The sequence below is a fragment of the Dromaius novaehollandiae genome, chromosome 5 (genome assembly GCF_036370855.1).
Source record: "Dromaius novaehollandiae isolate bDroNov1 chromosome 5, bDroNov1.hap1, whole genome shotgun sequence".
NCBI classification, from domain to species: Eukaryota; Metazoa; Chordata; class Aves; order Casuariiformes; family Dromaiidae; genus Dromaius; species Dromaius novaehollandiae.
Window position 1 is genome coordinate 8,707,211 of NC_088102.1, and position 27,803 is coordinate 8,735,013.

At 37.1% G+C, this 27,803-nt stretch overlaps 1 protein-coding gene across 6 annotated transcripts in view; it reads right to left on the minus strand.

Moving 5' to 3' along the window:
• Nucleotides 1–429: 429 nt before the first annotated feature.
• The window catches only part of PPP2R5E (protein phosphatase 2 regulatory subunit B'epsilon), a 77,032-nt gene continuing 49,658 nt past the window's right edge, over nucleotides 430–27,803 (minus strand). For 4 of the 6 annotated variants that reach the window (XM_064511940.1, XM_064511939.1, XM_026113915.2 and 1 more), the window contains 11 exons: nucleotides 21,459–21,560; nucleotides 19,342–19,434; nucleotides 14,142–14,272; nucleotides 13,998–14,057; nucleotides 13,259–13,367; nucleotides 12,234–12,287; nucleotides 12,087–12,137; nucleotides 11,111–11,230; nucleotides 9,824–9,951; nucleotides 7,573–7,674; nucleotides 4,964–6,935 (listed from right to left, as the gene is read on the minus strand). In XM_064511940.1, the coding sequence (XP_064368010.1) occupies nucleotides 6,782–6,935; nucleotides 7,573–7,674; nucleotides 9,824–9,951; nucleotides 11,111–11,230; nucleotides 12,087–12,137; nucleotides 12,234–12,287; nucleotides 13,259–13,367; nucleotides 13,998–14,057; nucleotides 14,142–14,272; nucleotides 19,342–19,434; nucleotides 21,459–21,560 (1,104 nt within the window). In that variant the 3' untranslated portion in view covers nucleotides 4,964–6,781. The other 2 variants (XM_064511943.1, XM_064511942.1) reach the window with 2 other exon arrangements.

Sequence of the window (27,803 nt, forward strand, 5' to 3'; positions counted from 1 at the left end):
TCTGCAGCTCTCTCCAGAGGGTGTTTCCCACAGAAGTGACCATCTCGGGCATCTCTTGTGGAGTCTTGTTCCTTTACCAGCTGCAAAGTATAACGCTCAAAGGGTTCAGAAAGGACACTGCGGATCTACTGCCTGTTCTCCTCTATCCACTGCTCTTCACTTCCCTCACCGGTGTGGCTGCATGCAGTATGAGGATGCTCATCACCATAGCAGGGCCTTTAAAAAAAACCTGAATGAAAACTGGGAGTTGACAATGGTAACTCTGGCAGAAACTTCAACTACCACCTCAGTGTTGGGGTGGTTTTCCTCACACAAGCATCCTTTCATTTAATACGCCAGAGCAGATATCTGATAGCTGGAAGTTCACTGCTGAGAAGATACATGGAGTTTAGATGGGAGAAGGTGGAAAAAAAAGCCAAGCACCTGGAAAACACTTCATTGCTTCTTTATTTAGATGCACCCACAGTACAGAGCCTCTTGAGCATGTGCAAAAGAGGAAGATTACACATTTATAGCTGGGAGCACCATTGAGTTCGAGTTTCTTTGATACCATTTTTAAGAAAGTAAACTATTTCCAAAGAATGACATTTGAATCCAAGAGCTTAAGACCTGCTTGCACTTTATCCAGAGGTGGAAGATATTTTTATTATTACTTTGATGTAGAGTAGAAGACATTTTCACAGTCTGGTTAGACCAGTCTATATATTTTCATATGCACCTTTTAATATATATAAAAAACGTTTCATTTTTCCCCCCTACCCACAGATAGTTAAATGCATCTAAGTTTAAAAACAATAATGGACCAGAGCATTCCTATGGGGAAAAATGAACTTTTGCTGCCCTCTCCTGCTTAAACAATGAAATGCTAAAATATTAAGAGATCTATGAATCTAATGCTAACCTTTAAACAAAAAGCATGACAGGTCATTCGCTATACTACAATCAAAAATAGGACAACAACACGAAATGTATTGGTACTATTTATATTTGAAAACTCCTCATCATTACATGAGGTTATGAATACAACATATTTACAAGCAAGTGATCCAAATAACGAAAACTTGTATTCAGAGAGGTCATGATAAAAAGTGTGTGCTTCTGCCGATAGGAAGCAACACTTGGATAGAAGTTTTGAATTAAAATTAGTTTCATTCTGTTTCAAGATCCTGTTTCATACACTTTGAAAAACGAAAAGCTGGGGAATATAAAATCTGCTGCAGATACCAACTAGAAAAACTAATTTGTGCCTCACCATATAGCTACGTGAAGCAGGTGAGCCAAAGGAAAAAAAGTCACATGTAAATAAAACATTCTTCAATCTTGCACATTGCCACCTTTATCTTGTTTTAGGGAAACTGCTCTGTGATGGTATTGTTATACAATTAAGAGAAAGGGCACCTTTGTTTTCTAAGGCAGATCTAAAACCAAATTATTTGGGTTTTATTTTGGGGGAGAGGAATATATTCAGTTCTTTCCCTCTTCTCACAAAACTATAAAGAGGTTTTAAAAGTTCCTAATAATTTTTCTTTCCATAGTGTAAGAGAGCCTGAGGCTACACTTACATATGTATAATATAAGTACAGCTGCTGCAGCTCTTGCCCAAGCAGTTCATGGATCTAACAGCCTGGATTTTTCCATATACAAGAGGAGATAAAAAATAAATTAAATCATTTTATTTATGCTAACAAAACCAAGATTAAGTTTACTGCAACCTTGCAAGTGAACGCTCCAATGGCATTAGAATACTTTTATTTAAAGCATTCCAATGTTTGGAAGAGAGACAAAAAACACTCAAAAGCAATGAAAGAAAAACAGTAAGGGAGACTTGCAAGATGAAGAAAGCAATGTGTGCTTAATTTAAAGTATATGAGAGGAACTTTACTTTTACAGTTGTTATATCCCCATGACCTGATGCAATGCCCTAGTATTGAAAATGTAACTCTTTCCTTTCACCAAACAGTATTCAGTCCTTTCTCCTGAAACCAATATGGTACAGGACACGAGTGACCACCCCACAGCTGCTGTAAGAGCAGTTAATAAACACATTTACACAAATAAAGGTAGTTTCTAGAACTCATGAAGCAAAGTGGAAGCATAATTAAATAGATGCACTGATCACACTTGGGCCCATACGCTGCCTTCTTCTTTGCCTGAAACTCCACTCGATACCAATGGGAGCTCTGTACGTGCAACAGCAGCAGAATATTGCATTTGGGTTGCAGCAAACAGTGGATCCCGGGGGTACAGTCATATTCTGGGGCAAGTGCTTCTTCACATACATCACACAGTGCAACCTAACGTCACATCAGCCTTTTAGAGTCTCGTGACTAATATCACATTGTCTCATTCAATTTAAAGAAACATTCCTTCTCGGAAGTGATAAATCATCTATAAACTTTAGATACTCCCCACTATCCCCACATCAGAGGTAACATCAGAGGTAACAAAATATTGCAACCCATCAGGTTCTCATCAGTTTTGTATGATCAATACCAGAACATCATGGCAAAACCAAAAATAGTTATGAACAAACAACACTCACCTAAACTCTAAGTACAGGACAAGGTGCTTTTTCTAATGTCACATTGTTGTGTTTTACTCCACCAGGTGGAAAACATTAATTTTTTTTCCTCCATTATATCTCAATATTTGACAATTCAACACAGTCTTTAAGCATGAGTTTAAGTCCACCCTTTTATAAAGCGTGATCATTTCACACAAAAATCACACTAGCAAATATTTTTTGTAACAGAAATAAAAGACTGTCAAAATCAATGGGCTAAGGGACATGATTTGTTATAAATTTATTTAATCTTCAGTATTTCAGCTTGCACCTTTGCTTCAGCACTTTAAAATAAAATGTTTCAACTATGACAGTAACTGCCTAATTTACATTGCGTCCCAGTCAGTGTTCTTAAAAGAAGCTCATATTAATCCCATTAAACCAAATTGTGTTTGGTGTTGCATATGACTAGTTCCACTTTTTTTCCCAGAATTAACAGTGTCAAGTTTTTACAAAATTGTTGAGTTTACAACATTTGTGTGCGCAGACCCAGGAGTACAAACTGTGACCTGATAATCCTGAAACAGTCAGTAGTCTAGGAGGGAATTCTTTCTTTCCTCTTTTCTGTGCCTGGAAACAAGAAAACTTCAAATCCTACTGTATATTTAAATGGCAGGAAGAAAAATATACAAGCTTGTATTTATACTGTATCTCTATCAATGGCAACAGGTCATAAAGTCATGTTTGCAACTATCACAAAGACTCATGAACACCAAATCAGTTTTATACCGTAAATACTGTTGGATTGATGGTTTAGGATTATCAACTCACTGTTGTCATGTCTATAACAGTTCAAAAGCATCCTGGAGAAAAATCCTGAAACACATACCTTTCGGTATATAATAATGCAACTGCATTAGCTAAATATATACTGTACATAAGTCTTATCAGCATTTTAACCTACCAAAGATGTAAGATTCCACTTTCAAATACAAAGCAGATAGCCAATAACGTATACTTATAATACAGCCCTCTTCTTTTTGTTTTTTTTTTCCTCTTTTGTTTCAAACAATTTGGTCACAATGCACCTTTGATATAAAAGCATTTTAAACTTTATTATTAATACTCAGAACATTAGGATTTCCAGAATTTTTTCAGTAGCATTTGTAGAACCACTTTTGGTAACAAATACAGTAGTTAGGAATGAGCATCCAGATGAGAATGCAGAAGTATATTATCCAGAATCCTTTCCAGCTAAGACCATAGGGCTGGTGCTGTGATGAGTAATAGTACTAGAACCACAAAAACACTATAGTATGTTTCTTAGAGGCTACATCCTCTTTTGCTGGAACACTTTATAAATACATATTAAAAAGTAAGGCAACAACTCCAAACAGTCCAAACTGCTCGCTCACCTCAATTTCCAATTACATCCCTGACCACTGGAGATCAATTTCATGCTTGCACTGTTTAGCGTTTGTCTTTATTCTTTCAAAATGGTCCAATAAAAACATACTAATAATTTAGCAATTAGTATTTCTAGAACAGCTCTGGTATGCATGTCCAATGCCATTTCACTAATACTGGTTAGGTAATCTTGGGTGTTACCACTGCCCATTTTTAAAGGATTGTGGACACTAATCTGGATTTGCAATAAGTAGGTGCATGAATCCAAGGCTCCCTTTCCTGCTATGTTTATGACCTACTGGTTTCTTAACTCCTAATGTTCAAATTAAAGAAGCACCAGGGATAGCCTGGTACTAAAAACGCTCACACCAGTAAACAAAACTTTATTCAGGACCTACGTTTTTCATGGCCCTGATTTGAATGGACATTCAACTTATGAAGATGTGCAAAAGGAAAAAAAAGTCAAATTACAGTAAAGTTATCCAGAGAAGGAGGATGTTACACAAACTCATAAGGAAATGACAGTCTTTTTTCTCTTTTACTATAAATACACTTAACAGTTTAGCAGAAAGACAAGCTAAATTTTAAGATTGTTCACATTTGAAAGTTGTATTATACTCTCTGCTAACGATAAATAAGGAACAGGTCCTGACAATGGAATTTGACATCGCAATTTTCATCAACAGATCTTTGAAGACTGGTTTTAAAGAAGGGTTAAAACAATGATTATGTTTGCAAAGTTCTGAGAAGTCCATCTGCTGTCCAAACTTTGGATTAAAGTCCTTATTTTTTTCCTTTACTTAGAGACAGGTATATACAGTGCTGTTGTAATAATGAAACAAATGTGAAATCTACTGTAAAGTTGCACAATACAGAAAACTGTTGCTCCATCTTCTACTACATAAATGTGTGACTCCACAGGTTAATAATGCTGTTCTGTTTTTTCGTTAAGTTGGAATTATTCCATCACGTCTAAGACCTCTCTTTAATTCCAAATCCTCCAGTTTTTTCCACAGTTCTTCACGCTCTTTCTCTTTCTTCTTCTCACTGACAGATGAAATAAAATGAAGAGTTAGGAGGAGAGAAGATTGTAAAGCATGTATGTAACAAAAATGTAGTTGACATTAATTAGCAGCACTAATTTTGTTCTGCACATCTGCAATTTTCCTAATGTATACTTCATTTTTGTAAATCATTTTCACTTATATTTTTGCTTTTTGATACCTACATGAATACTGCTAAACAAAGCAGCAGGAGAAGAACATAAATGTAATCTGAAAAAATAACAGTGTCTGTAATCAGTACTTTGCAACACAAAAAAAAAATGCAGTGGAAATTTAGTATGGATCAAATATATCAAGATTAGTAAAGTTCAAGTTTATTTAAGAAAGCTATTTTTTATCTTATAAATGATAGCCACTTTCTGGAATGAGTGTTCCCTCATTGCTTTAGAACCACTTGTACTGATTTTGGGCACTTTCATATAGCTCAGACATCAGCCAAACAAAAGTTCAGTTACAAGATGTCTTTTGATCAGTGCTTTACTCTTTTTCCTTAAAAAATTCCTACAACAAAATCTGTGTGGCACTTACTTTAACAGCAGGCTTTACTGGCTGATTGGATAACAGCAAACCCAATGGTTGCTCTACCTGCATTATTTGCTTTCTAAATTTCCTGTCTTTGCCATAGTTTACTTAGAATTAATGTTCCTGATACTGCAAGTTAAAAAAATATGCTTTCCATTTCTACTAAATCACCTTGCAGGTTCAGGTCAAATGCAAACCTAACAAGTACAGAGATACAGATTCTCACCTTGTCACATTACAGAATTTCTGAAAATATTTCAGTAGATTAGAAACTTTATGCCTACACATCTTCATTCACTCATAGTGCCGACAACTGACTCACTAATCTGAAAATTTAATTTCCCAAGAGTATTTTAAACATATAAAAAATACAAACACAAATAAGTCCCTGAAGGAACAGCTTAAAAGAACGGAACCCACTGCTACTAGAATATTTAAAATTACATGTAAAAAAGAGTAAGTGAAATGGTCCAACATTTTCAGGCTACTTACCAGGTATTCATCATCTAATCATTATCACGTATATGCGTGCTTACTAACAGACTGTCAGAGGATGAAACCACATCCAGCTTACCTATTTGACCTATTATAGTCATTAATATTGAACATACTTATCCACAAGCTTTAAATAGTATAAAAGTTACACCTTGTAAATGCTGTTTTATTGAGAAACCCAAGGTTTACTGTACACATTAAGGTAAATATCCCATTTTGTACATTCAGATATTTTTACATTTTAAAATGATAATTAGTGAATAAAAATGCTGAAATGGTCAGCACCAGCCTTGACAGAAGATACAATGGCAGTAGGTGCTAAAAAATTCTTTACACTGTTCAGTCAATAAACTTCACCCATCATCTTTACATGGGAGATGCTATTGCACTGTCTGATCCTGTTAAATGCAGAGTGCCTCAGCCAACGTGCACAGTAAGTGCAACATCCATTGGTTTATTTAAGTTGCAGCTGAGGCTCCTCAGTACATGGGTGGATTAGATGCCCTGTCCTAATATTCTCTGCCTTTTCCTCTAGAAAACCATGCAGTGTGGTCTCAGGCGCTCTAACAGACTGAGCCACATTTATCAAGGCCTATTTAGAAATCATCTGCAACTTAGCCCATATATACATCTAGGTCTCTAAAAGTAAAGTGCTATATTAACAAACTAACCTAATAATCGTAGATTTTTCGTGAACAAAAAACTTATTTTAAAAAAACAAAGCAGAAAGAAGGACAGACTCCAGACACACAATTAAAAAAATATCATGGACTCTAAAAGACTTCAGAGGCTATACTAACCTAACAAGGTCTGATGACATACAGTACCCTTCACTTTGCTTGTGGGAACCCCAAGTCACACAAAAGGTATGACTTAAACGAACTTGCAAACTCCCCAGAGTTTCCGAAGTTTCCTCATTTTTTTCACCTGCTGCTTTGGATAAGCTGAAATTTTAGACAAAAGATGACGCACTATAATAGGAAAATGAAGATCAGGAGAATAGACGAAAAAACATTTTACTAGAGTGCAACTAATGATTATATGAGTGGTATGGATATAGCAGATCCTGCATGCTAAAAGACTCAAATACAGCAAGACCTCTGAATTTGAATAGGAAAAATGGAAAGGGTTGAGAGGTGCCTCTTCGCTTTAAGATCACATCTAGCCTAAGAACAGTATCTTGGAATATGATATTTTAGGATTTTCTCTCACATCTCTTTCCTAACCTCAGCGTGACTCTTTTGAAGTCTTTAAGCAAAGTGGTATCCTTAAATCCTTGTTTTTCTTTTATTACTGAAGATCTTGAAATGTTTAAGTCTTTTGGAATGCGGAGCCAAAAGGAATTCCATGGGGAATGCAGACTCACAAGCTATGTAATGGGTACTGTATTTCATAAGGGATAAAGAACCACCTATACATGATATTATCCTACATCTTGCAAGAAGGCAGCTAAAGATCATGCAGAAAAAAATGAGGCATTGTGTCAGTTACATGTGAGATTATGCAATTCCAGCTGGTGTAAGGGAAAAACTAAACAGCAGGCCTTATGCACAGCTGACAAAAGAAGCTTTAAAAAGTTACCGCTGACGATCTGACTTGTAAGTGGCTGTCAGCTCGTCAAACATGGTGCTGTTCATTTCCATAAATGCCTTCAACACATTGTAGACTAAAGCCACAATAGCCCTGTGAAACATTAAAAAAGAAGAAAAGAAGAGAGGAGTCTATTAGTTTCAGCTGAAATCAAATGAGAAAGAAAACTATCTTCTCTTACCAGCATTTCTGGGAATGATTCTGTCCTTGCAAGTATGACAACGCAAATCCTTCAATTTCAGTGAAACTACTCTTGATTGAAACATTTTAAAGGTGAGAATCAAATTTCATTTCTCTACTGATTACTTAAATGGAGCAACCCAAAACTCCAAGGCAAAAGATAACAGCAGAAAGCTATTACATAAAACAGCAGACTCTTCCCTCATGCTGGATAGCATCTCTGAATGCAACTCCAGGGATAAAAATCATCAATGTTGGCCTAAGTAACAGAATTTACACATGAAATAGGAATAATTCATATTTCCTTAAGATTTTTCTATGAAGCTGAACATTCAGTACATCTATGCAAAATACAAGTCTGAATTTCAAGACTGATTTCTTTGTATTCATACATTCCATATTCATTTTTACTTTAGCACACCAAAAAGAAAACAATCTTTAAAAAACGCAAATCATTTGGGTGAGATATTGCAGTATCTATATAAAGCAGTGTATATATATAGTATCTACTTAAACCTCTGTCTACTTTGCTTATGGCTATCCCTGATCTCACACAACAGCCAATAAACCATAGCTTACATTAAATTTGTTTAATTGCATAAAAATGACAGGTACGATCTAGTCATGCAAGAAGAGAAGGTGTATAATAATAATTTTAAAAAGTATTCAAAGGCATTCTGTCTCACAAAGGTTCAAAAACAGCTGTAATCTGTTTTTTCTTTAAAACCATCTGACTGGATAACTAACCTAAACCTACTGGAATTTCCAAAAGCAGATGGGTCTGCCAATAGCCTTATTACCTAGAGGTCAAAATTTCCTTCTGGCAGCATTGAAGAACTGAATATGAACAGCATACAAAGAAATTGGAATAGATTATAAATCAACAGATCTCCAAATTCCTAATCACCTACTATGGTTCTTATATCCAGACATGGGGCTGCTTAATAAATGGCTCTTCAACCAGGAGGCGGTGAATGAACCTTAGAGGTGACATGAACCTTTGGAGCTAATCTAGATAGCAGACAAGCAGGTGTGCTTGCCCCCCCCCCCCCCCCCATTAATTGCTTCTTTCTATATACTTTCTTTTGTGTTGCCTCCATTTAAATATGTTCTTATAAATACAAATATTCTTATAAATATCTTCTTTATTTTACATGCATCTTAACCTGGCTTGTGTTTGTAAGATATTCCTGGTGAAAGCACAGAAACTCGAGGGCTTGGGGAGACACAGGACAAACATTTTAAAAGATGAAACATTTTACAAATGCTTTACATTAAGGACTTAACAAAGCAACTGGGACCTGAATGTAGCACAGTTCATTAAAAATGCTGGGTTTACTAAATGGTAACCACCTTGGCTCAGAAATACTCTTCAACCAAAGTACAGAATATGTGACATCAAACTGTACTAGTATTTTTCATTTAAAAATATATATATATATATTATATAGTTACCAAAAAAAAAAAAGGCCAAATTAACAGTATTTCAATATGAAGCAACTGCTGACTAATACTGCACTTAACAGAGAGCACCTGTATTTAAATAAATTTATAAAAGAATAAGAAACCTAAGAACATACTGAAATTTATATCCTTCATAAATGTTTAGAAAAATGTGGTACCAGAGGTCTACCAGAGGTATCAGCATCACCCATGATAGAGCCACAAAGATGTATTAATGCCAAGTGATACTCATCTAGACAATTTATGATCAGGCTTACGATGTAACTCAGTTCATAAAAAATTGAGTAGGAGAAATGCTTGATGAGCAACACTTTTTCTTCAATGACAATGCAATGTCTAATTTCTGTTTTTTCCAACTTACAAGAAGGTGTATATTTATCCCATGAAGTACAAATTTTTGTGCACATATCAGATCACGTACAACATTTTGAGCCAAGCTAGAGCACAGTCTAATTTCCATTGGCATTAATAGAGCTGCACCTGCTTGCGCCAGCTTTGAAATTTGATCATTCCTGTTCAGATGTTCTTCAGCAGACACTTCCTAAGTTGATTAGTTGTTTGACAAGTGGCAAGATAAAATTTAATGCCAAAAACTTACGGATTCCAGTGTTCTTTAGAAATCCTATAAAGACTGGAAAACATGATGGGAAGTATAACGTTTGAATTCTCCTCTATCAAACTCATGATGTATTCATTATTCCAATAATACAGCGCTCTTTCAGCCACCTTTGAGTCAGAGGAATAAAATATTAACAGGAATTCAGGTACCTACAATTTTTGTAATATTCTGAAGTAAAAACAAATCACATAACAAATTTAACTGCAACGAATTAACATGAAATCATTAACTTTGGAACTAAAACTCTATTTTAATCAGTAGCATAACATGCATTCATGGAATTAAGTTTTTATACTATAATTCAGATCCCACAGCACCCACCCTCTCTTTCTCCCAAACAGTGTATTTTCCCTCAGTGAAGGCCAGCTGCAGACACTGCAATACTGCTGCAGCTTTGGAGAGGACTGGAGAGAGGAAAGACTTCATGCCTCTCCATTCCCTCAGTCATGTAACTTCAGAGTTGGAAGGAAGACAGCAGCATGGCAGGATTAAAGGAAGCAGACAGGGAAAGACCTGGTAGCTGGGCTGCATTAGGGGGAAGAGAGTGGGAAAAGGGAACCAGTGATCTAAATTATGCTGAAAACAGATGTAGTCCAAAAAGAGCCTAAAAAGAGTCACACCAGCCCATGCACCAGAGTAGATCACAGAGCTTAATATGGAGGCGCTACAGGCCATGAATCCCATCTCTTCTTCATATAGGATTAAACCTTCATTCTTATTCACCCCCTGTTCTTTCTGTCATGTAACTGGGCCCGCGTGAAGAAAAGAGGCTATGGGATCCCAGAACACTTCCCCAGTCTTAATTAAACAAAATATTGCATTACTGTCACCTCCAACCAGACAACCTTAGAGAAGGACGTAAAAAAACAAGAACACTGTACAACGCTGTGCTGAAAAAGGGAGCAAATACATTCTACTGGGCTTATCAGTCTAAAGGCCACGTGGCAAGTATCTATCATCTACAGCCAGGAGGGCACAGCGTCTGCTTGAACGCAGTTTAAGGTCTTAGGTGGCTCAGAACTACAAATTCTATGCTGTAGCCTGAAATGAATCTAACCTGTCACTCATGAAGCTCTGAACTGAAATCAGAGCAGTTCAGAAAAGGAACTGCTACTGCAACATATCCTTCTATGGAAAGCCAAAAGACGAGTATTTAAAATCACATAACACCAAGTTACATTAACATTTCAGGAGTTTTTATGTTTAAAATTGAGACTATACATTCCTATAGACAATAACCAAACAATAACCTCTGCTGCTACTGACCTGAAAATGAGGGCTAGAAACACACTTGGCAATTTGTTTAAACAAGGGTTCCTGGATTTTGACAAATTGTGAAGGTTCAATCACATCCAAGATTTCCTCCAGCTCCCCTAGGAACATGACCTGAAGACAAAGAATGAAGTGTTGAATTCAAAACCTTTGAATTATCTTGATCTGCAAAATCCTGTACCCCTCAACATTCCACTGCTTCAGGGAGAACGAGAAGCCCTCACTAGCTCAACAAGACTCTCTTTTTTAAAAAAGTGATCAGTTTAGCTTTTGCACTTTCTGGATCTGGTCTCTTACAGAGAAGAGGACAAGTGTGTGCAAATGCTGTAGTTAAAGGTAATTAGTAATCCTCTAAAACAAAATTCAGAATTGTACCGGCATACCCATGCTTATAGAGACAGAGACTTTGATTCACCAAGGCTTCATCTCTATTAACCAAGGAGAGTCACTTAATTTTATCTCCTTTTTGGAAGCAACATTCAAAATAACAGTTCTGCTGTTCATTAGGGAAACTCAGATTTGCATAAAGAACATGAAATAAAAATGTAAAGGTCTAACTGTATCCTTTATATGTTTAGTAGGTAAATGCCAGATAATAAAATATCCTTTCATCATCCCTGGAAAAATATAATCCTCACATATAAACATTTCCGAATCTAATAGAATTTTCCAATCTATCCTCACTATATTTATTTTCTCCTTTCTAAAGCAAAAAGATACTCTTTTCTTTGTGGAAGAACCAATGCTTATTTTGATAGCAGAAATTGTGGTTATCAGAAGCTCTTCTCTTCATAGTCTCTTCCATCCAGAAAAGAGGATTCAAGCATGGACAATCACCTACATGAATTAGTAACAAGATCCACCACAGCATGAGTAATCTACCTGGAAATATCTAGGAATTCCCTGCATATTGTTTTGTAGAGTTGCCAAACTCCCTCTTATTTTTTGTTAACATTAACATATCACTTACCTCTTTCTGACTGCAGGTTTTTGGCCAGAATTTCATTAAACCTCTAATGACCTAAATTAGAAGAAAAAAATATTTATATTTTTACTTTTCTCATCAGAGGGTAAGCCAGATGTCTAAGATACAAAAAAGTATGAAAGAAATATTTACTGGTTCTGTGAGTGAGGGATCTTTCTCCAGAAACTGTACTATGCAGTATGCCAACTGTGAAAGGGTAAAGATTTAAGAAAATGGAGTTAGAACTTTTTTTTTTAAATAAAAAACACACAAAGAGACATAAAAAAACCCAAGACACTCAAGGCAAGATGCTATACAGCTTTCTCAGATTGCACCTGATTCTAAACTGAGATGCAAAGGGTTCTGCAAATTCTAAGTCCAGTTTATAGCAAACAACAGATAACATGCTACAAAAAATTTAAGGTGACAAAGCGGTATATACGATTCAAAAAGTCAGAGGAACTTAGAATTCTAAGTACAGTCATAGAAATAATATTTTGAAGATTTCATTACTCCCTGAAACTGCTTCTTTTAAACTTTTTTTATATTGGCAAAACCATGAAAATTCTCACAAGATAAGCTGGCACAGCCAAAACTTAACATAACATAACTAATAAGCAAGGCTGTATCAGCATAAGAAAGACTGCGCTATGTGAGATCAGAGAGAAAGGCAACAGGTATCGCTTATCAGAGAGAAAAAGAAAAAACACATGAAAGCAGAATGTATAAAAGAACAATGTGCAAGTGTGAGGAAAAACTTTTAAATTAAGCAAAAAATGAGGGTGTTAGTATTCAGAAAGTTGTTAGAATGAAGACGACCCTAGGCAGCATAAGACTAAGAAATGCAAATATTCTTTTAGGACAGGGAAAGGGGCTGGATGGAATGGAGAAGGCAGCCTTCAGAAAGGAGCAGAGAATAAGATCTAAAGAGAGAGTTCAACTACTAAGCAAAAAAAACCCAAATCTTACAGGTATATAGAGGTTACGTAAATTTTAATTTTTAATTATCTAACCAGAATAGTAGCAAGACAATTTTAATACAAAACACATTAAATGAATAAAAAACAGCTATCACAAAACTTTTCCCCCACCTTTTCTGTGCTAAGCAATTAAGCTTCTAAAGCAACTAAAATAATATATCATTCTAACTGAACAGAAAATATTTTTATAATTTCTACCTGTGCATGGAAGAGTGATAAACTCCTGACAGTATGTAAAGGAATCAGCACCTTCACCAGAAACTGTTTATGCTCTGCCTTAAGAGGTAAAGCAAAACCATTGATAATACTAGAAATTAGAAGAGAAATATTTGTTAGTGTTATCATCACAGAAAACATACTTGTGGTCTGAACAAGTAGCTTCTAGATTAAAATCATTATTCCAGAAGACAAGCTCATGCTATTTGTAAATAGGTGCCAACTTTTATCCTGCTTGATATTAGCAATGCAGTATATGTCTACGTAGCAACTCGGCTCTGACCTAAGAATAATTATGTAAACAGCTGCACAAACCTGTTGCCAAACGGATAAGACTCTGCCTATGTGGTCAGTAAATTCATGTATACAATGTGTTCTTTGGTAATTAACAACTGAACTTACCAGAACTAGATTCGCTTGAGATAGTCACACTGTTTAGTGTGCTTAAAAAAAAAATCTGTAGCACATAAGGGTGAAGTGCACAGGATGTAACACAAGGAAAAAAAAAATTAACCCACCACTTTACACTGTGAAAATGCATCCAGATATATATTCCTGGCAAAAGACCTGAGACAGATCTGCGCATGGGCTTACAGATGAGCATGTGCACACATCTTTTTTCAGAGTCAGGGCTCTGAGTAATACTTTTTCCAAATCTGACACTATGCTGACGTTTCCAGAAGGAAAGTTTGAGATAGGTAATAAATAAGGACTCATTTACCTTCCTAAAATTTCCAACAGTTCAGCTACGCCATTGAAGTGTTCAGTTTCATAAACAAATCTAAAAAAAGAAAAGTTAAATATAAGTAATATATCAGTTTCCCAAAATGTTCATAAGAGAAAAGTATCTTCTCTCACAACTTACCGTAGAAAAATATTATTAATCTGTTTTCGGATAAATGCTCTAAGACCGAGAAACTTGCCATAAATTCTGTGCAAGACTGTTTTTAGGTAGTCTCGTTCTCGAGGGTCTTCACTGTCAAACAGCTCCAACAGCTGAGTTTAAAGATAAAGAAAGAAATGAATCAGTGGCTCAACTTTGCATTTGACAAATATTACATTCAGACCTCTAGATAAAAGTTATGTTCATGCACGCACATGCATGTGCGGATATGATATGTACATTAGCTAAGATACAGAAATACAGTATTTAATATTTGATATAACCTCAGTACAACATCAAGCAACTCAGCTTATTAATCTCCATTTCAAATGTAACAAATCTTGGCAATCTTCAAACAATCGATGTACTTTTCATTAACTAGCACCAAAGTTTTGCCTTTCTTCTCCACAAAAATTAAAATGAAAACAAATAAAAATAATGAGGGGCTGTCACGCAATGGAAACGTGACAATTTGCCTATTACAACTCCACCATTCTCTCACTCTGTGGAACTAGAGATCCTCATTTGCTCTAATAATTTGCCTGCAAAACGTCGCATCAAGGTCACATTCTTCTAATTGCTTGTAATTTATACTATGAGCTCTTAAGCCTTCCAAGTAACTGCACGGCTTCACGTTGTGGAAAGACTTGACACTGGAGTCTATGCCAGCAATGGATCTGTTGTCACAGGATCTCCACCAAGCTACATGAATCAAAGAATTAGGGAGGATTAATCTTGCAGGTTGAACAAAATGTTAGTTTCACTATCCAGTAAAAAAGGCCTGTACTAAGAATCTCTTAAATAATTATTTTTAAGTCTTTTTTCTGCTGTTTTAAAATCTTTTGCAGTACTCAGTCAAAATGGAATACCATCCAGTGTCTTGTACTGTACAAAATATATCCTGAAACACTGAAATCTGAAGTTCCTTCAAGGAATCAAACCACTGAATGAGCAGCAGGAATATCACCTACAGGATGTGTCCCCTATTTGGCTTGAATTCTCTACGACAAAAAAAAAAAAAAAAAAAAAAAAAAAAAAGCAGCTTCCTCCCACCCTTCCTACCCCATCTTTTTTGACACAACAGCATGGGTTATGCTGAAGTACATCTGAAAATAAATAGAAGGTAAACTTAAAAAAAAGAATCAGGAAGTGTATGGAAAATAAAGAAATATAAGGCAATAATCATAGGCAACTTAGATCTATCTTGCATGAAAAACAAAGCAATTGGCAACCAGTACCTATCCTGCAAGAGAAACAAAGGCAGTTTGCCAAAAAGATCTTATAATTGCACAAAGATACTGGCACAGAAAAAAACACTACAGGTATGGTAGAAAACAAAATTATCTTAGACTTACAAATAGATAAATTATAAATATCTATCATAAATATATTCAGTAAGCAACTTACTTTCTCTTTCTCTCTAGTTACTGAAGGAAGTTCTAATTTAATCTTGACACCAAAACAAACTACTTACATTCAGAGCTCTGTGCTCATATAGAACCTGAACTATCTCATGGTGATCAGTCAGCAATGCCGTACTGAACAGATCTGGGAAACACGTACTTTTAGCAGGAATGACCAATAGCTTCCAAGCTAATGAGAATACTGAAATTGGGTACAGGCAACCATCAACTGCTCTTGTGCACACAAATACATCATGATCTTCAACTATGCATCCAACCTCTACCTTACATGTTCTGAAGTGTTTACATCAAGAAAAAAAGATTGTACACGTTTGTAATATGACACTTCTTATAGAGGTGACAATTCCTAATGTAAAAAAAAAAAATCTTAAAATTGATGACACAAATTGCAGAAATTAAAGCAACTTGAGACTTCCAAAATCACAGAGGTTATTAGAAAAAACTGCTGAACGAATGTGTCAGATATTCAGAGAGACTGGCCTATGCTCTCAGAAATGTAGAGCTATTACAGTTAACAAAATACAGCACTTTTTTTTTAATATACGTGGTCACTAAGGTTATTTTACCTTCCCATAGTCTTGTTTTCACAGTATTTTTATTTGAATTACTACTTTAAGTATTATTACTATACTTCTGCAGCATCTGACCACTGCTAAGTAGGATTATGTAAAGTAACGCAATCATAATTTTGTATGGTACATTCTTTGGGGATTCGGTCTAACACTTTGCTCTTAACCTGATACACAATTTGGAGGAGTTGGGAGTGGGGAGAAAAGAAAGACGACGACAGTCAGAAGTTGGGAAGTTGTCTGGGATTTTGCTTTCTAATATCCAGGTTCAGGATGGATGGATGTACTCTTCTTCATTGTTTGGGATGTTTCTGTAGCTTGCAATGAGATCATGCTCTCTCTCCCTTGCAGGAAGGATCTGTGGTGGGGATTTCATGAGGAAACTATGAGGTTTGTCAAGTGCCCTCCAGAGGTTATAAACACACTGCCTTGTTCAATCAGCTCTACAGTTCAATAAACAACCACCTCATCCTTCCCCAAATAACAAATTTCACCCAAAGACAGCAAACACCTGGAAGCACTTAGGTTTTTAATTTTCTTACTGAATTGGTTTTAGGAGCAAAATATTTACGTTTCCATTTCTGTTATACAGATCCCTCTGTGGAAACACTGCTCAATTCAAACTTGGTCTCTGTTTGATTAAGTGGGCACATATTTTGATACATCCAATTTGTTATCAGGTTTCACCCATAAAGCTTTATTTTAATGGACAGACTGCAAGATTTCCATAATTCGTGTGACTATTGTGACACTAAACATACCTAGAAATGCAAAATAAAATTTCCCCAAAAGCAACCTACAGTAACATATATACTCGTGGAGGTATTTGAATAGTATGTCTCTTAGCAACCGCTGCCAACCATTTCAGACTGTATATAGGCAGTTCTTAGAAATGAACAGTTACACAGTTAAGCACAACATTCTGTCAAAAGCTGAATGCCAGTAATACATCTGTATTTAAAAAAAAAAAGAGCCAAAAAATAAAAGGCAAACAAAAGAACCCTTTGAAAAATGCCCATTAAAAAATAAATGTCTCATTTTTGTATGCAGGCATACTCACTGCTAAGGAACATTAAAGTTTCTCAAATTCTAAAAACAAGTTATGGAAAAAGCTGATTTTAAAGACTGACACAGTTGTACTGTCAGTATCATGAAACAGGATCCACCAAACATCCTCAATGTTACTAAGCTTCAACTTGGTTTCCAGTGCAAGTGAACTATCATAATCACAGATTCTTAGAGTTATTTTACACGAACACAAAAATATAATAAAAAAGTGAAAGGACACCAAAGTTCCAATAGGCCAAACACACAAATATATCTACTTGCATGTGCCTGTAACGCTCAAAATTTCGTAGTTTACAGAAAAACATGCGTTTTAATACTAAATTGACAGACACATGGTGCATAGCAATATATAAAAATGTTTCACCTAACCATACAGCAAGAACTTCTGAATTATTGAAATTCATTCGAACTCCAATATGTTGTATCATACATTTTCAGATAAGTAGCCTTCAAAGTCTACCACTCATGACCAAGTTCAGCAGTTCACACCAGGAACATCTAGCAACGGTATTTCTCTAGATTTAGAAGTAGAACACAGGCACCCTTTCTAAAGCAATTCTGCTATACCTAAAGCAAATAAAATTAGTCTGAGAAAACCTGCCATTAGTGATTCCCCCGCAACATATTCTTATATCTCCACTAGCTACTGGAAGATCACAGACTGGTGAACCCCCTCATTCAAACCAATGTTTAAATGAGCAAGAATGAAAATCCATCATACAGGTTTGATGCAGAAAAAAAAATGCTCTTTTTCTTTAGAAAAGGGATAAAATAAAAACAGAATATTTTCCACCCCTGGAGTGAAGAACATCTTGTGATATTCAGAGGGAAAGTAAAGTCCCTTCTTAGTATCTTTGAATTTAAGGATAGAAATGGCTCTCTCGGGAGCGTTTTTCAGGTATTCTTTATGTGAATAATGTACATGGACAGCAAAAGCACTGCTTTTATACCCTAGGGATCTTAGGAAAAAAATAAAAGCCCCATGATGAAAAGGTGAGAGAAAGGTTTTCAGAAATGCTGAGCATCTCCTGCCACTTCTGGTTTGGCTTTTATTCAAGTCTCAGTGCCGAGGAAATTCCCTTGCCTAACTAAGTAGGAAACTTTAGAAATTTCCCCGATTTCAAAAGCAAGCTACAGACTGAGGTAAACACCAAGTTCTTTCTGACTCTCGGGTTCCACAAAAATTCACAACAGTAGTGACAAACATTAGACAGGCCTTTCCTGAAAGCTGAAGAGAAAAGGCAAAGGACCTTATCTGCCAAATGTCCTGCCTCATTGCAGAAAACATATGCCTTCAACCATCTCTGTTACAGCCCCCGTTGAGGCCTGGAAGAAAGTTTTTCCAGGGCGAAGACTAACCATCATAGTTTCAAGTGAATAATGAAGCATACAAGAAACACAGCTTGTATAAAAGGAGCAGGAAGATGAAATGTGTGTAAAATATCTGGCTACCGGCTGACTGACTAACAGAGGCCATCTCTTCTATTTAGCCGTACTGATGGCAAGCAAATTACAAGAGAAAAAGCTTCCATTCTTTGCCAATGTTGTTCATTATTGATGCTTCTTCTACTACTAACAGAGTTTGAACTTTACGTGGCCTTTTGATGTACTTCCTCCCCAATCACTACAGCATCATTTTTTTCAGTGCTGCTCTGGGAACAGGTTTGTTAATGAACTTCTGCCCCTTCCACCAGCTTTTCCAGCAGAGATAGCAAAAGGAAATACTCTCCCTTTCCAACAGAAATATTGTAACAATATTAATCCCCATTAAAATTGGGGTTTAAGTAGTCTCTCTGGATGGCAGCATTTTTAGACTACTTCATCGTAAACCTTTCTTTTTTCAATGGCTATAGTGTCAACTCACTCTCATAACCAGTAAGTCAAATATTTTGATTAATACATTAAAACTGGAGTCAAACCAAGTATTGTATACATCTATAGCAACACAGACGGACACATATGCACATGCATATCTCCCTGTGTCTCTAACTTGAAAACTTTTATTGTAAATGCTTGTACAGCCTTTTTCTGTTGCAAATTAAGTTACAGCTTCAAATTTCAAACAAAATCTTTCAAATGTTAAAAGCAAAGCGAAGCCTGAAAGAAAACAGATCAGCTTACCTGCAATACAAATTTCTGATCTATGTACTTTTTGGCAATGCTGGGCTGGAATTCTTGGCTTTCCAAAAATCGTATGAAAAACTCATATACAAGCTACAAAAGAAAAAAATTATGGTTTAGTTCATGACTTATTCTAAATTCTTTCTCTAGAAAATAAAATAGTTATTTTTCCCAGGGGCACATGTAAAAGATTCTTCTGTTTTATCAAATTGCTACCTTGCAGCTAGAATTAATTACATGAGCTTTGTAAGTGAGTTTTGCTTATTTAACTTCAGTCAGAGACATTTCATTACTAGGAACAGGCACTGCCACCTTGTAGTGTTTGTTATCATCTTGTAAAGCTTACTAGAGTAATTGGCAAGTACATTTTGACTGCCCTCTGAACTGCTGACGTCGCATCAAATACAGAAATTGTGATTCTGAAAGGGTTGGTGAAATAGTTGGAAATATTTATTTTAAATTAGGAACTGCTTAGTGTAGCATTCTACAACAACTTGAAACGGAGGAGATGAATACAAAACAGGATTTAATCAGGAGTTCCTAACTCACTGCAAAGGTTAGCTTCAGGGCTGCAGAATCCTTGCTTGCTCTCGTGCAAGTCTGTCTCTGCCTAAACTACTGCATAACAAGAAAACTGTATATATCAGGCAGAAAGGAAGTTAAGCAAAAGAGGCACTATCCAGGCCTCATAAGACAGCAGCTCTGACCTGCGACTGATCAGATGAGCTAGCCAGCTATCAATTCTCGCTACTGAAACTTTTCAAGAAGAGCAGCCATAATAAAGCGTTTTCCCTTTTGGCCTTTGTAGGTATAAATATTGGTACTGAAAGAAGAAAGGAAGCTACAAATTATAATTTAAAACAATGTTAAGCTTTTCCATGTAAACACCAATTTACTGCCATATTGCTACTGCTGTGTGTCAGCGCGCTCTGACTTCTAAAAGGAAACAATAGGAAATCAAAAAGGGCGAGAGAGTCTTAGAAACACAATATGGAAAAGAGCTTACATAACTAACATTAATTCAGCAGGAAATCAATTCCATCAGCTCCTGACAAATACTTAGGTGGCTTTCATTCTTACAATGGCAAATCATCCGCCGGCTTAGAATTCCCTCATCTGCTTTTAAACATGATTTTTAAAACTACAGCACTAGTGTGAATGAACACAAGATGAACAGCCCGAACAGCCTGTGCTGTCTCCAGCCAGCTCTTCCGTGAAGATTCTAAGTTTCTTATTTTTGCAAGATTTAAAGATAAATGAGGGAAGAACCCTGCATTTCCACAGACTCTAAATTCTAAGAGAACAAAAGAGTGAAACAAACTTCTCACAGGCAAGGACTATACCTACAACTGTCAAATAAAACCCTTATTTTAAGTTGAGATCAGTCATGCTCCTTTGCTCACAGAAATTCCCAGACTCCACAAACTGTTACTCAGCAAACTTCTAAATTTACCTGTGGTATAAGTCATAGTCCTGTCTAACACAGATGGGATTTACTGCAGTAGCACCAATGCTCCTTTCTCCAAATTTACTTCACCTTCTTTATTCAAAACATCTTGTATTGACACTTGAGGTTCAACGGGAAGGATGATATGCAGCAGTGAGCATACATCCTGCTATGAACACCTGAAAGCAAACCTCATCTGGAGGAGAATAAAGGGGATGGAGAAACACTAATATGCAGATTCTCGTTTGTTTTTCTAATCAGCAGCCAACACCTGTGTGTTTTTGTATGAAAATTAGCTATCCTCAGTAAAACGAAACTGCTAGCAAGATCATCCCCACACTGCTCTTGCTGAAGTTGCTGGAAAACACGTGTACAGCAGAGCAGTTTGGGAAGCAAATTAATTTTTAAGTCAATGAAGGAGAATGAGAATGTGAAGAATACCATTAATCCAATCTTGAAAGAAAGCTCTAACATCCTGCAAATTCCAAGTACTCTCCTGTCTTTGTAGGTACTTTATTTTAACCAAGAACAGTATTAGTAGGGGAAAAAATAGAATTCAGTTATTATATCTCACAAACCAGTTCTGATTCACAAGTGAGCAAAAGCCATAGAAAAATACTGAACACATTAAGCAATGATGAGGACTACTTCTCAGATAAATGATAAAAACCTGTAAATGTGGCCACGATGCCTCCAAGGTGGGCTCATCTTCTTCTGGATCAAATTCATTGCTGTCACTAGGTGGGAGAGTTCTGAATATATTGCAAGATACCTAAAAAGTAGAAGGAAAGAACACCGAGATTAGTTTTTTGAAATAGTCCTAGGTATCAGGACACTGTATGTCTATACCTACTCTGTGTGTTCTCTATCAGTGTCACGTAAAGAGTATTGCTTTTGCTTACTGGCTGACAAAGCTCTTTAGAAGTGGTATAGGTCTAAGGAACCCATCACCTAAATGCCCTGGTTTTCCCTTCTCCAGGTGTGTTTCTTTTTTAGTGCTATCCCAGCACAGCCCAGTCTGCCATCATTCTTCTCCATCACTTCTCATATGAGCCCACAGATATCACTGGGTCTCAAGGGCCATCACTGGGTCTGCAAAGCTGATAAGCATGGCCATTTTGGAGATACGGGAAATGCCATAAACACGTATGTGTTTGCAAATGAGTGTTTGCATGTAACAGTTATTTTCCTCTGCACAGGGAAAACACCAACGGCATGTGCTTAAGGTCTCACCTGTCAGCACATGCTACACTTTTCAGTACTATTCACAAAGTATGTGCCTGGACACTTCACGCGAACTACAAAATTTGGTACTAAATGCAAGCGATAAATAGTATTTGCTTGTCACTTATCCCGTATTTTATTTCATGGTTGGTTGGCTTTGCTTAATCTTATTTAGAGGCACTTTGTGGAGACTGCTTGGCATTGTGAGGCTGGTGGTATCAGCGAAGGCTGAACTGAAGTGCTTTCCTGGGTTAATTATACTGCTGAACAGAGTGTACAGCTTATTATGCAGCAAATCTGATAAACTGCAAACATGCTGCAGGGCTTTTTCTGCACTTTGAAGGTGATGTTGTGCCTTCTTTGCACTCTGCTGCAAAGCATCTCTAAGCTGGAATCAAACAGGTGGGAAAAGAAGCATGCTATTTCCTAATCCAGTCTATACATGACCCTTACTGCTTTCTTCATAGTAATTCAGATAAACTAAAGTAATTAAGAAAGTTAGTATGGTCTTCAGCACTTTTATTTCTTTATCCAGCCTTTTATTCCTGTGAAGGTGTTAAAGTTAATCTGCATGGCACGTTTTCAATGTATTGGCAACTGAATATGAAAAGGCATTTTAAAGACAAAAGTTTAAATACAACTCAAATACTGATGAAGCCAGATTGAGAGAGTGAAGTTTTCAAAGTTGCAAGACAAACAAGAGATTCAGATGCCGCATACATGAAAAGATGAAACAATGAAAAACAGTAGGAAAGTACGTGTGGCGCGTACCAGGGAGGAATATTCACTGAACACAGGAAAAAGGCAAAAGAACTAGTTCAGTGAAGAATAAATGAGGTAAACTGGTGAGCATGGAAAAAAAGAGGTCAGGTGGGTTTCTGCTTGGACTTTTTTCTTCTTGCCACAAGAGGGTGTATTTCACTACACAGTTGCCATAAAACATGGTTTTACAGAAGCCTTCACTGTATGTGTAAATCTTGTCTTCAAGCCACATGGTTTTCAACCCTAATAGATATGGCACTTAGCGGCATGTGCTAACAGATGCTGAATTTTATTTGCCCTATATCCACACTTCTCAAGTGATTGCTAGCATTTACTAGGAGATGGTCTCCTTCCCGCTTCTCCAACTTCTTCCCCCTCTATTCATTCACTTCTTTCATAAGCCCTTCCATGAAAAGGCATTTCCAGTGTCATCAGGATAAGTCAAACATATGTTCCAGGAAGGCGCACACAACATAGTTTGCCTTTCCCCAAAGATTTCCAAGCTTCTCTTCTACTAACTTATCTTAAAAAGCAGGTAGAAGAGGAAAGCGACCAGGTTTAACAGGACCAGTTTTAAGAAGCTCAGAGCTGCTTAGAAGAAAGCCCAAAGGACTTCAGAACAAAAAGGGGAAATTTGTTGATGCTGTGGATCTGAACATCTGGGATACTGCAATACTTACTCAAGCATTTTTAGTTAACGCTTCACATTCAAAAGTTCTAGCTTTCTCCAGATTTGGACCAAAATAGGGAACTAACAGAACCAAAAGCAACCTGCAGCTATTTTTATCTGCTTAAAACTTCATTTGAAAAAGAAATTCTTCTGCAAATTTAACCATATGTTAATGAAATCTGTACCAAAACATCTGAGAAGACATAAGTATTCATCATTTTTTATGTTTTAAAAATCCTAGTACAAACACCAAAGTTGAAGCATGGCGCAAGCAAAGCCTGAAAGGATAAGTGCCCGCTTTCAAAATGAAAAGCTAAATGAAGATTAACTCCTCCAAGATTCACATTAAGTCAGTACAAGTTTCACGCAGTTAGTACCTGGGCCTTAACAGCATGAGGGAGCAAGGCAAAATAATAAAGGTTTCAGCGACAATTAGTTAAGTGCCAGCACTGACACCTGAGTCTTAATTCCGTAACAAACCCAGTACGATTTCTCAAGCGTATGCATAAAGCAAAGGCCGGTCTCAAGGCAACTCCAAGTAACTGAAAAGCAGCTTGTTGCATAAGCATAGAGGAATAAATGCAGAGCAAGTTAAAGTATGGTCCTGGCACACTGTTTGTTCTCTTTAATTTTCCTTTTCTGTATTAGAAGTAAAGAAAAGTTATACAGAGCCAAAATGCAGATATTCTCCTCCGGAGAACAGACAGGTTATCTTTAAGCGATATCCCAAGGTAATCATAATTTTAAGAAATAACATGTGCCCTTACAGTTACATTAATCACCACAGCGCAGCCCGATAGCTCATTTACATGCAGTGCCAATTTATAGCACGCTTAGCGAAATCAGTAGCCTCCGGGTGGCTAACGTTTATAAGCCTCTAAAGGAGAACTAAAGGCAACGAGTTCTCCCATGCATGAAGCGCCCAGCTGTACGTCAGCGACGGCGGCAGCCACCGCACCGCCACGGGGTGATGTGCCGCACCAGAGCTGGCTCATTCCTCTCACACAGGCGTACGGCAGCTCGCTGGTATTTATCCCCAAGCCCAAGCGGCCTGCCAAAACTCCTCCAGCTGGACGGCTGAATGATTTCTCTTCTGACCTCTGTTGGATCAGCAAGCTAAAGGACACCCCGGCCAGCTTACACACAGACCTCGACGATTCCTCTCCCGTAGCCAACATAAATGACTACGGATCAATACTGACTTTTCTTTGATGATTTATTTTAAATTGGAAATGCCCAGAAACCTCCCAGCTCAACGTCGGTTTGTCATGACGCACAGCCAGGCACAACTTCTCTGGCAGGAGGCAAGGCAAAAACTTTCATAGAAAATTACAAAGAAAACGATATTCAATAATCAGTGACAACTCCTTAAAAACAAACAAATGGAAAAAAAGAAGGGGGAGACTGCTCTGAAACCACCACAAGGAATGAACTAGCTAGAAGGCCTGAACTGATGTGACAACCGGCACCTGCCAATCCAGGACTATGAAACCATGAATATACACTTAAATTAACAAGCTTTAAGAAAGTTCCGATTCTATCACAAAGTTTATACTTTTCTAAACGTTATTTCAAGTACATGCAAAGAGGCTTAAATCGGAAATCAGGACTAACTTTTTTTTCTTTTAAGAAGTCTTCCCCATGTCCCTCAGTGGAGCACAATAGAAGTCACCAAGCTCTAAGAGAAACACTTCACAAATCTAATTTCAGCTCAGTGCTCCTACCCCATGCTGTTCAAAGCAAGATTTTAATCAGTAACAGTTTTCCTGAATGGAGTCTGGAATGAAAATAAACATACACACAGGGAAGCTTAAGTCTGTATAAAAACAGGATAAATGAATCCCGAATCAGTTCACAAGGAGCACCCCTCCTTCCACTACCAGTACCTGGAAATGTTCAAATAAATCCCACATATATATGAAACTGAAGCTGAACATCTATGCACATGCAATATTTCAACTATTACGTATTTTAACAACACACACTAACAATATAAAGTAACTGGAACATATCTGAAGCCACTCCACCAGGCTGAGATGACAGTGCCAGGTGAGACACAAACTGCACTTGCACTTCTGAAATGCATCTTCACGTGTATTTTTTTTTTCTAAATGTTGTTCACAAATTTACATATTTTAGAGCCTAAAGTGACTACTGCAGTCACTCAACTCTAATCTCTCTCTCCACCCCATTATATTGCTCACAGAAGATTGACTAAAGTCCACCTTACAAAAAAAACTAATTTTATATTAAAGATTATAAATTTTTCCACCACCTTCCCTGTCCTGAAATTTAACTACCAATTTGATTAGGGCACTGCTTCTGACTTCAAGGTTGAACTTGTCTAATTTCCACTGGTTCTTGCAAATCTATAAGATCCCTTTCTACATCTGTATATACATATAAATGCATATGCAGTTTGCATGTATATACTTTTTTTTTGTTTGTTTTGAAACACACAGACACAGTCACTCTCTCCCAACACCTCTCAACCTCTTTGTTTCTAAATGGAAAAATAGCTCTCAAACCCAGACAGAAGTTGCGTTTGGTTTTTTGGTTGGGTTTTTGTTTTTTTTTTTTTTTTTAATTCTATGATTATTTCTGCTAGCTTCCTTTGAGTTCCCACATATGGGGGAGTATGCACCCCCAAATGTATTTGGGGTACAGCTAAAAAGCCAGACCACTTCCCTTTTTTTCCTAGATATTGCCTTCTGCATTTATCAACATTAGCTTGTTTGAGCAGTGCACTGTATCAGAAACTCATGTTAAGACAGTTATCCACGATGTCCAAGTCCTCTGCTTCACTGCTTGCCAGAATACAGTCTTTCAGGGTTTAATATTGTGTCTTCTTTCTCCCCAGTAGCATTACTTTCAACTTGGCTACATTAAAACGGAACATGTTGGACTGGGAACACAGTCAATAATCCAGGTCACTGAAACAAGAAACAGTCCTCCTCATCTTTTCTTGACCTTTATGTCATCTACAAATGTAATCAATAACCTGCAAGCATTTAGCTCTAGATCAGGGGCTCCCAAACTTGTTAACTTACCATGACCCACTTCAGCAGTGGCAGCACCTTCCACCCATGCAGATGTGCATGGGGTTAAACTGAGATCCGAGGCTGCGGCTACACTACTGAACAGCGCAGTGCAAGAGGAGCAGATCCGCAGACCAAAAGAGCTGGTGCTCAGGTGCCGAATGCCCACACTATGTATGTTTGGAGGGAGGAGTTACTTCCTAAGGATCCCATGGATTGGAGCCCGCTCACAGCTGGAGGGTATTAGGGACACTCCTGGAGCAGACAATTTATCCAAAAGGAATCTAATTTGCAAACCTCAAGACTTCACAGAAGAGTTGCAGTTGGAAGGGACCTCCGGAGATCATCTAGGCCAATTCTGTGTGACTTCCCTATGACAAGCGCCGAAGTGCAGCAAGAATCCCCTTTAAAAGCACACTCACAATCTGAATTAAAAGTGCTGGTGCAGACTCTTCCGTAGGCCGCATTCGTACATGCTTTTGCTGCATGAAACCAGAGCTCTGAAACTCCCCTCAAGTTCCCGTAGACCTGAGGGTACCCACGAGTGACAACCCCATTCCCCGATATCTCCATGTAACTACATTTTCATGTTCCAGTGAACCAGATATTTATCTAATGTGTGCCCAGCTAATTCTACGCAACACAGTTTTAAAAATCAAGTTACCATATAGCAATAACTCAGATTTCTTGGACACAAAGGGCACAGTACCGACAGAAAGAGCCCCCCATTTCTAGAGCAGGCATCAGCTCAATGAAAGCCTGCCAACACGTGAATTTGAGGAACTCTGGACAGTATTACAAAACCAATACTGTCTCAAACTCCAAACCGAAGACCAAAACAAAAATTCAAAAAACCAAGAAAACAGCCTCCCGCACCAAAGATTCGTGCTGTGCTTATATACAGGCACAATGCTAGAAAGGTAGTATTTAAGCAGATAACATGGCCAAAGTGGGCAGGGGGAAAGAGATACAATCCTCTAGAAAAATTTTAGCTGCAGTGAAACAAGTACTTAGAGTACAAATATTTTTCCAGCTTCTTTGCTTTATGCCTAGTTCCTGTATTATTATGCAGATAAAGTCGGATGAATGAAGGGCCTACGTAACCAACAGGAGGAATAATGGATACAGGTAAACATAACTACATACTGTCGGGAAAAATTATTTGAGACAAGTGCTGCAAGAGGAACTGCCTGCAACTGATTTTTTTTGAAAGGAGTACAAATCATCTGAACCTTTTACCTTAATAAGTATTGTGTTTTTTTATACAAACTATGCGTACAAAAAATGTGAATAACAGAGAACCTAACAGGAATTTGGAAAC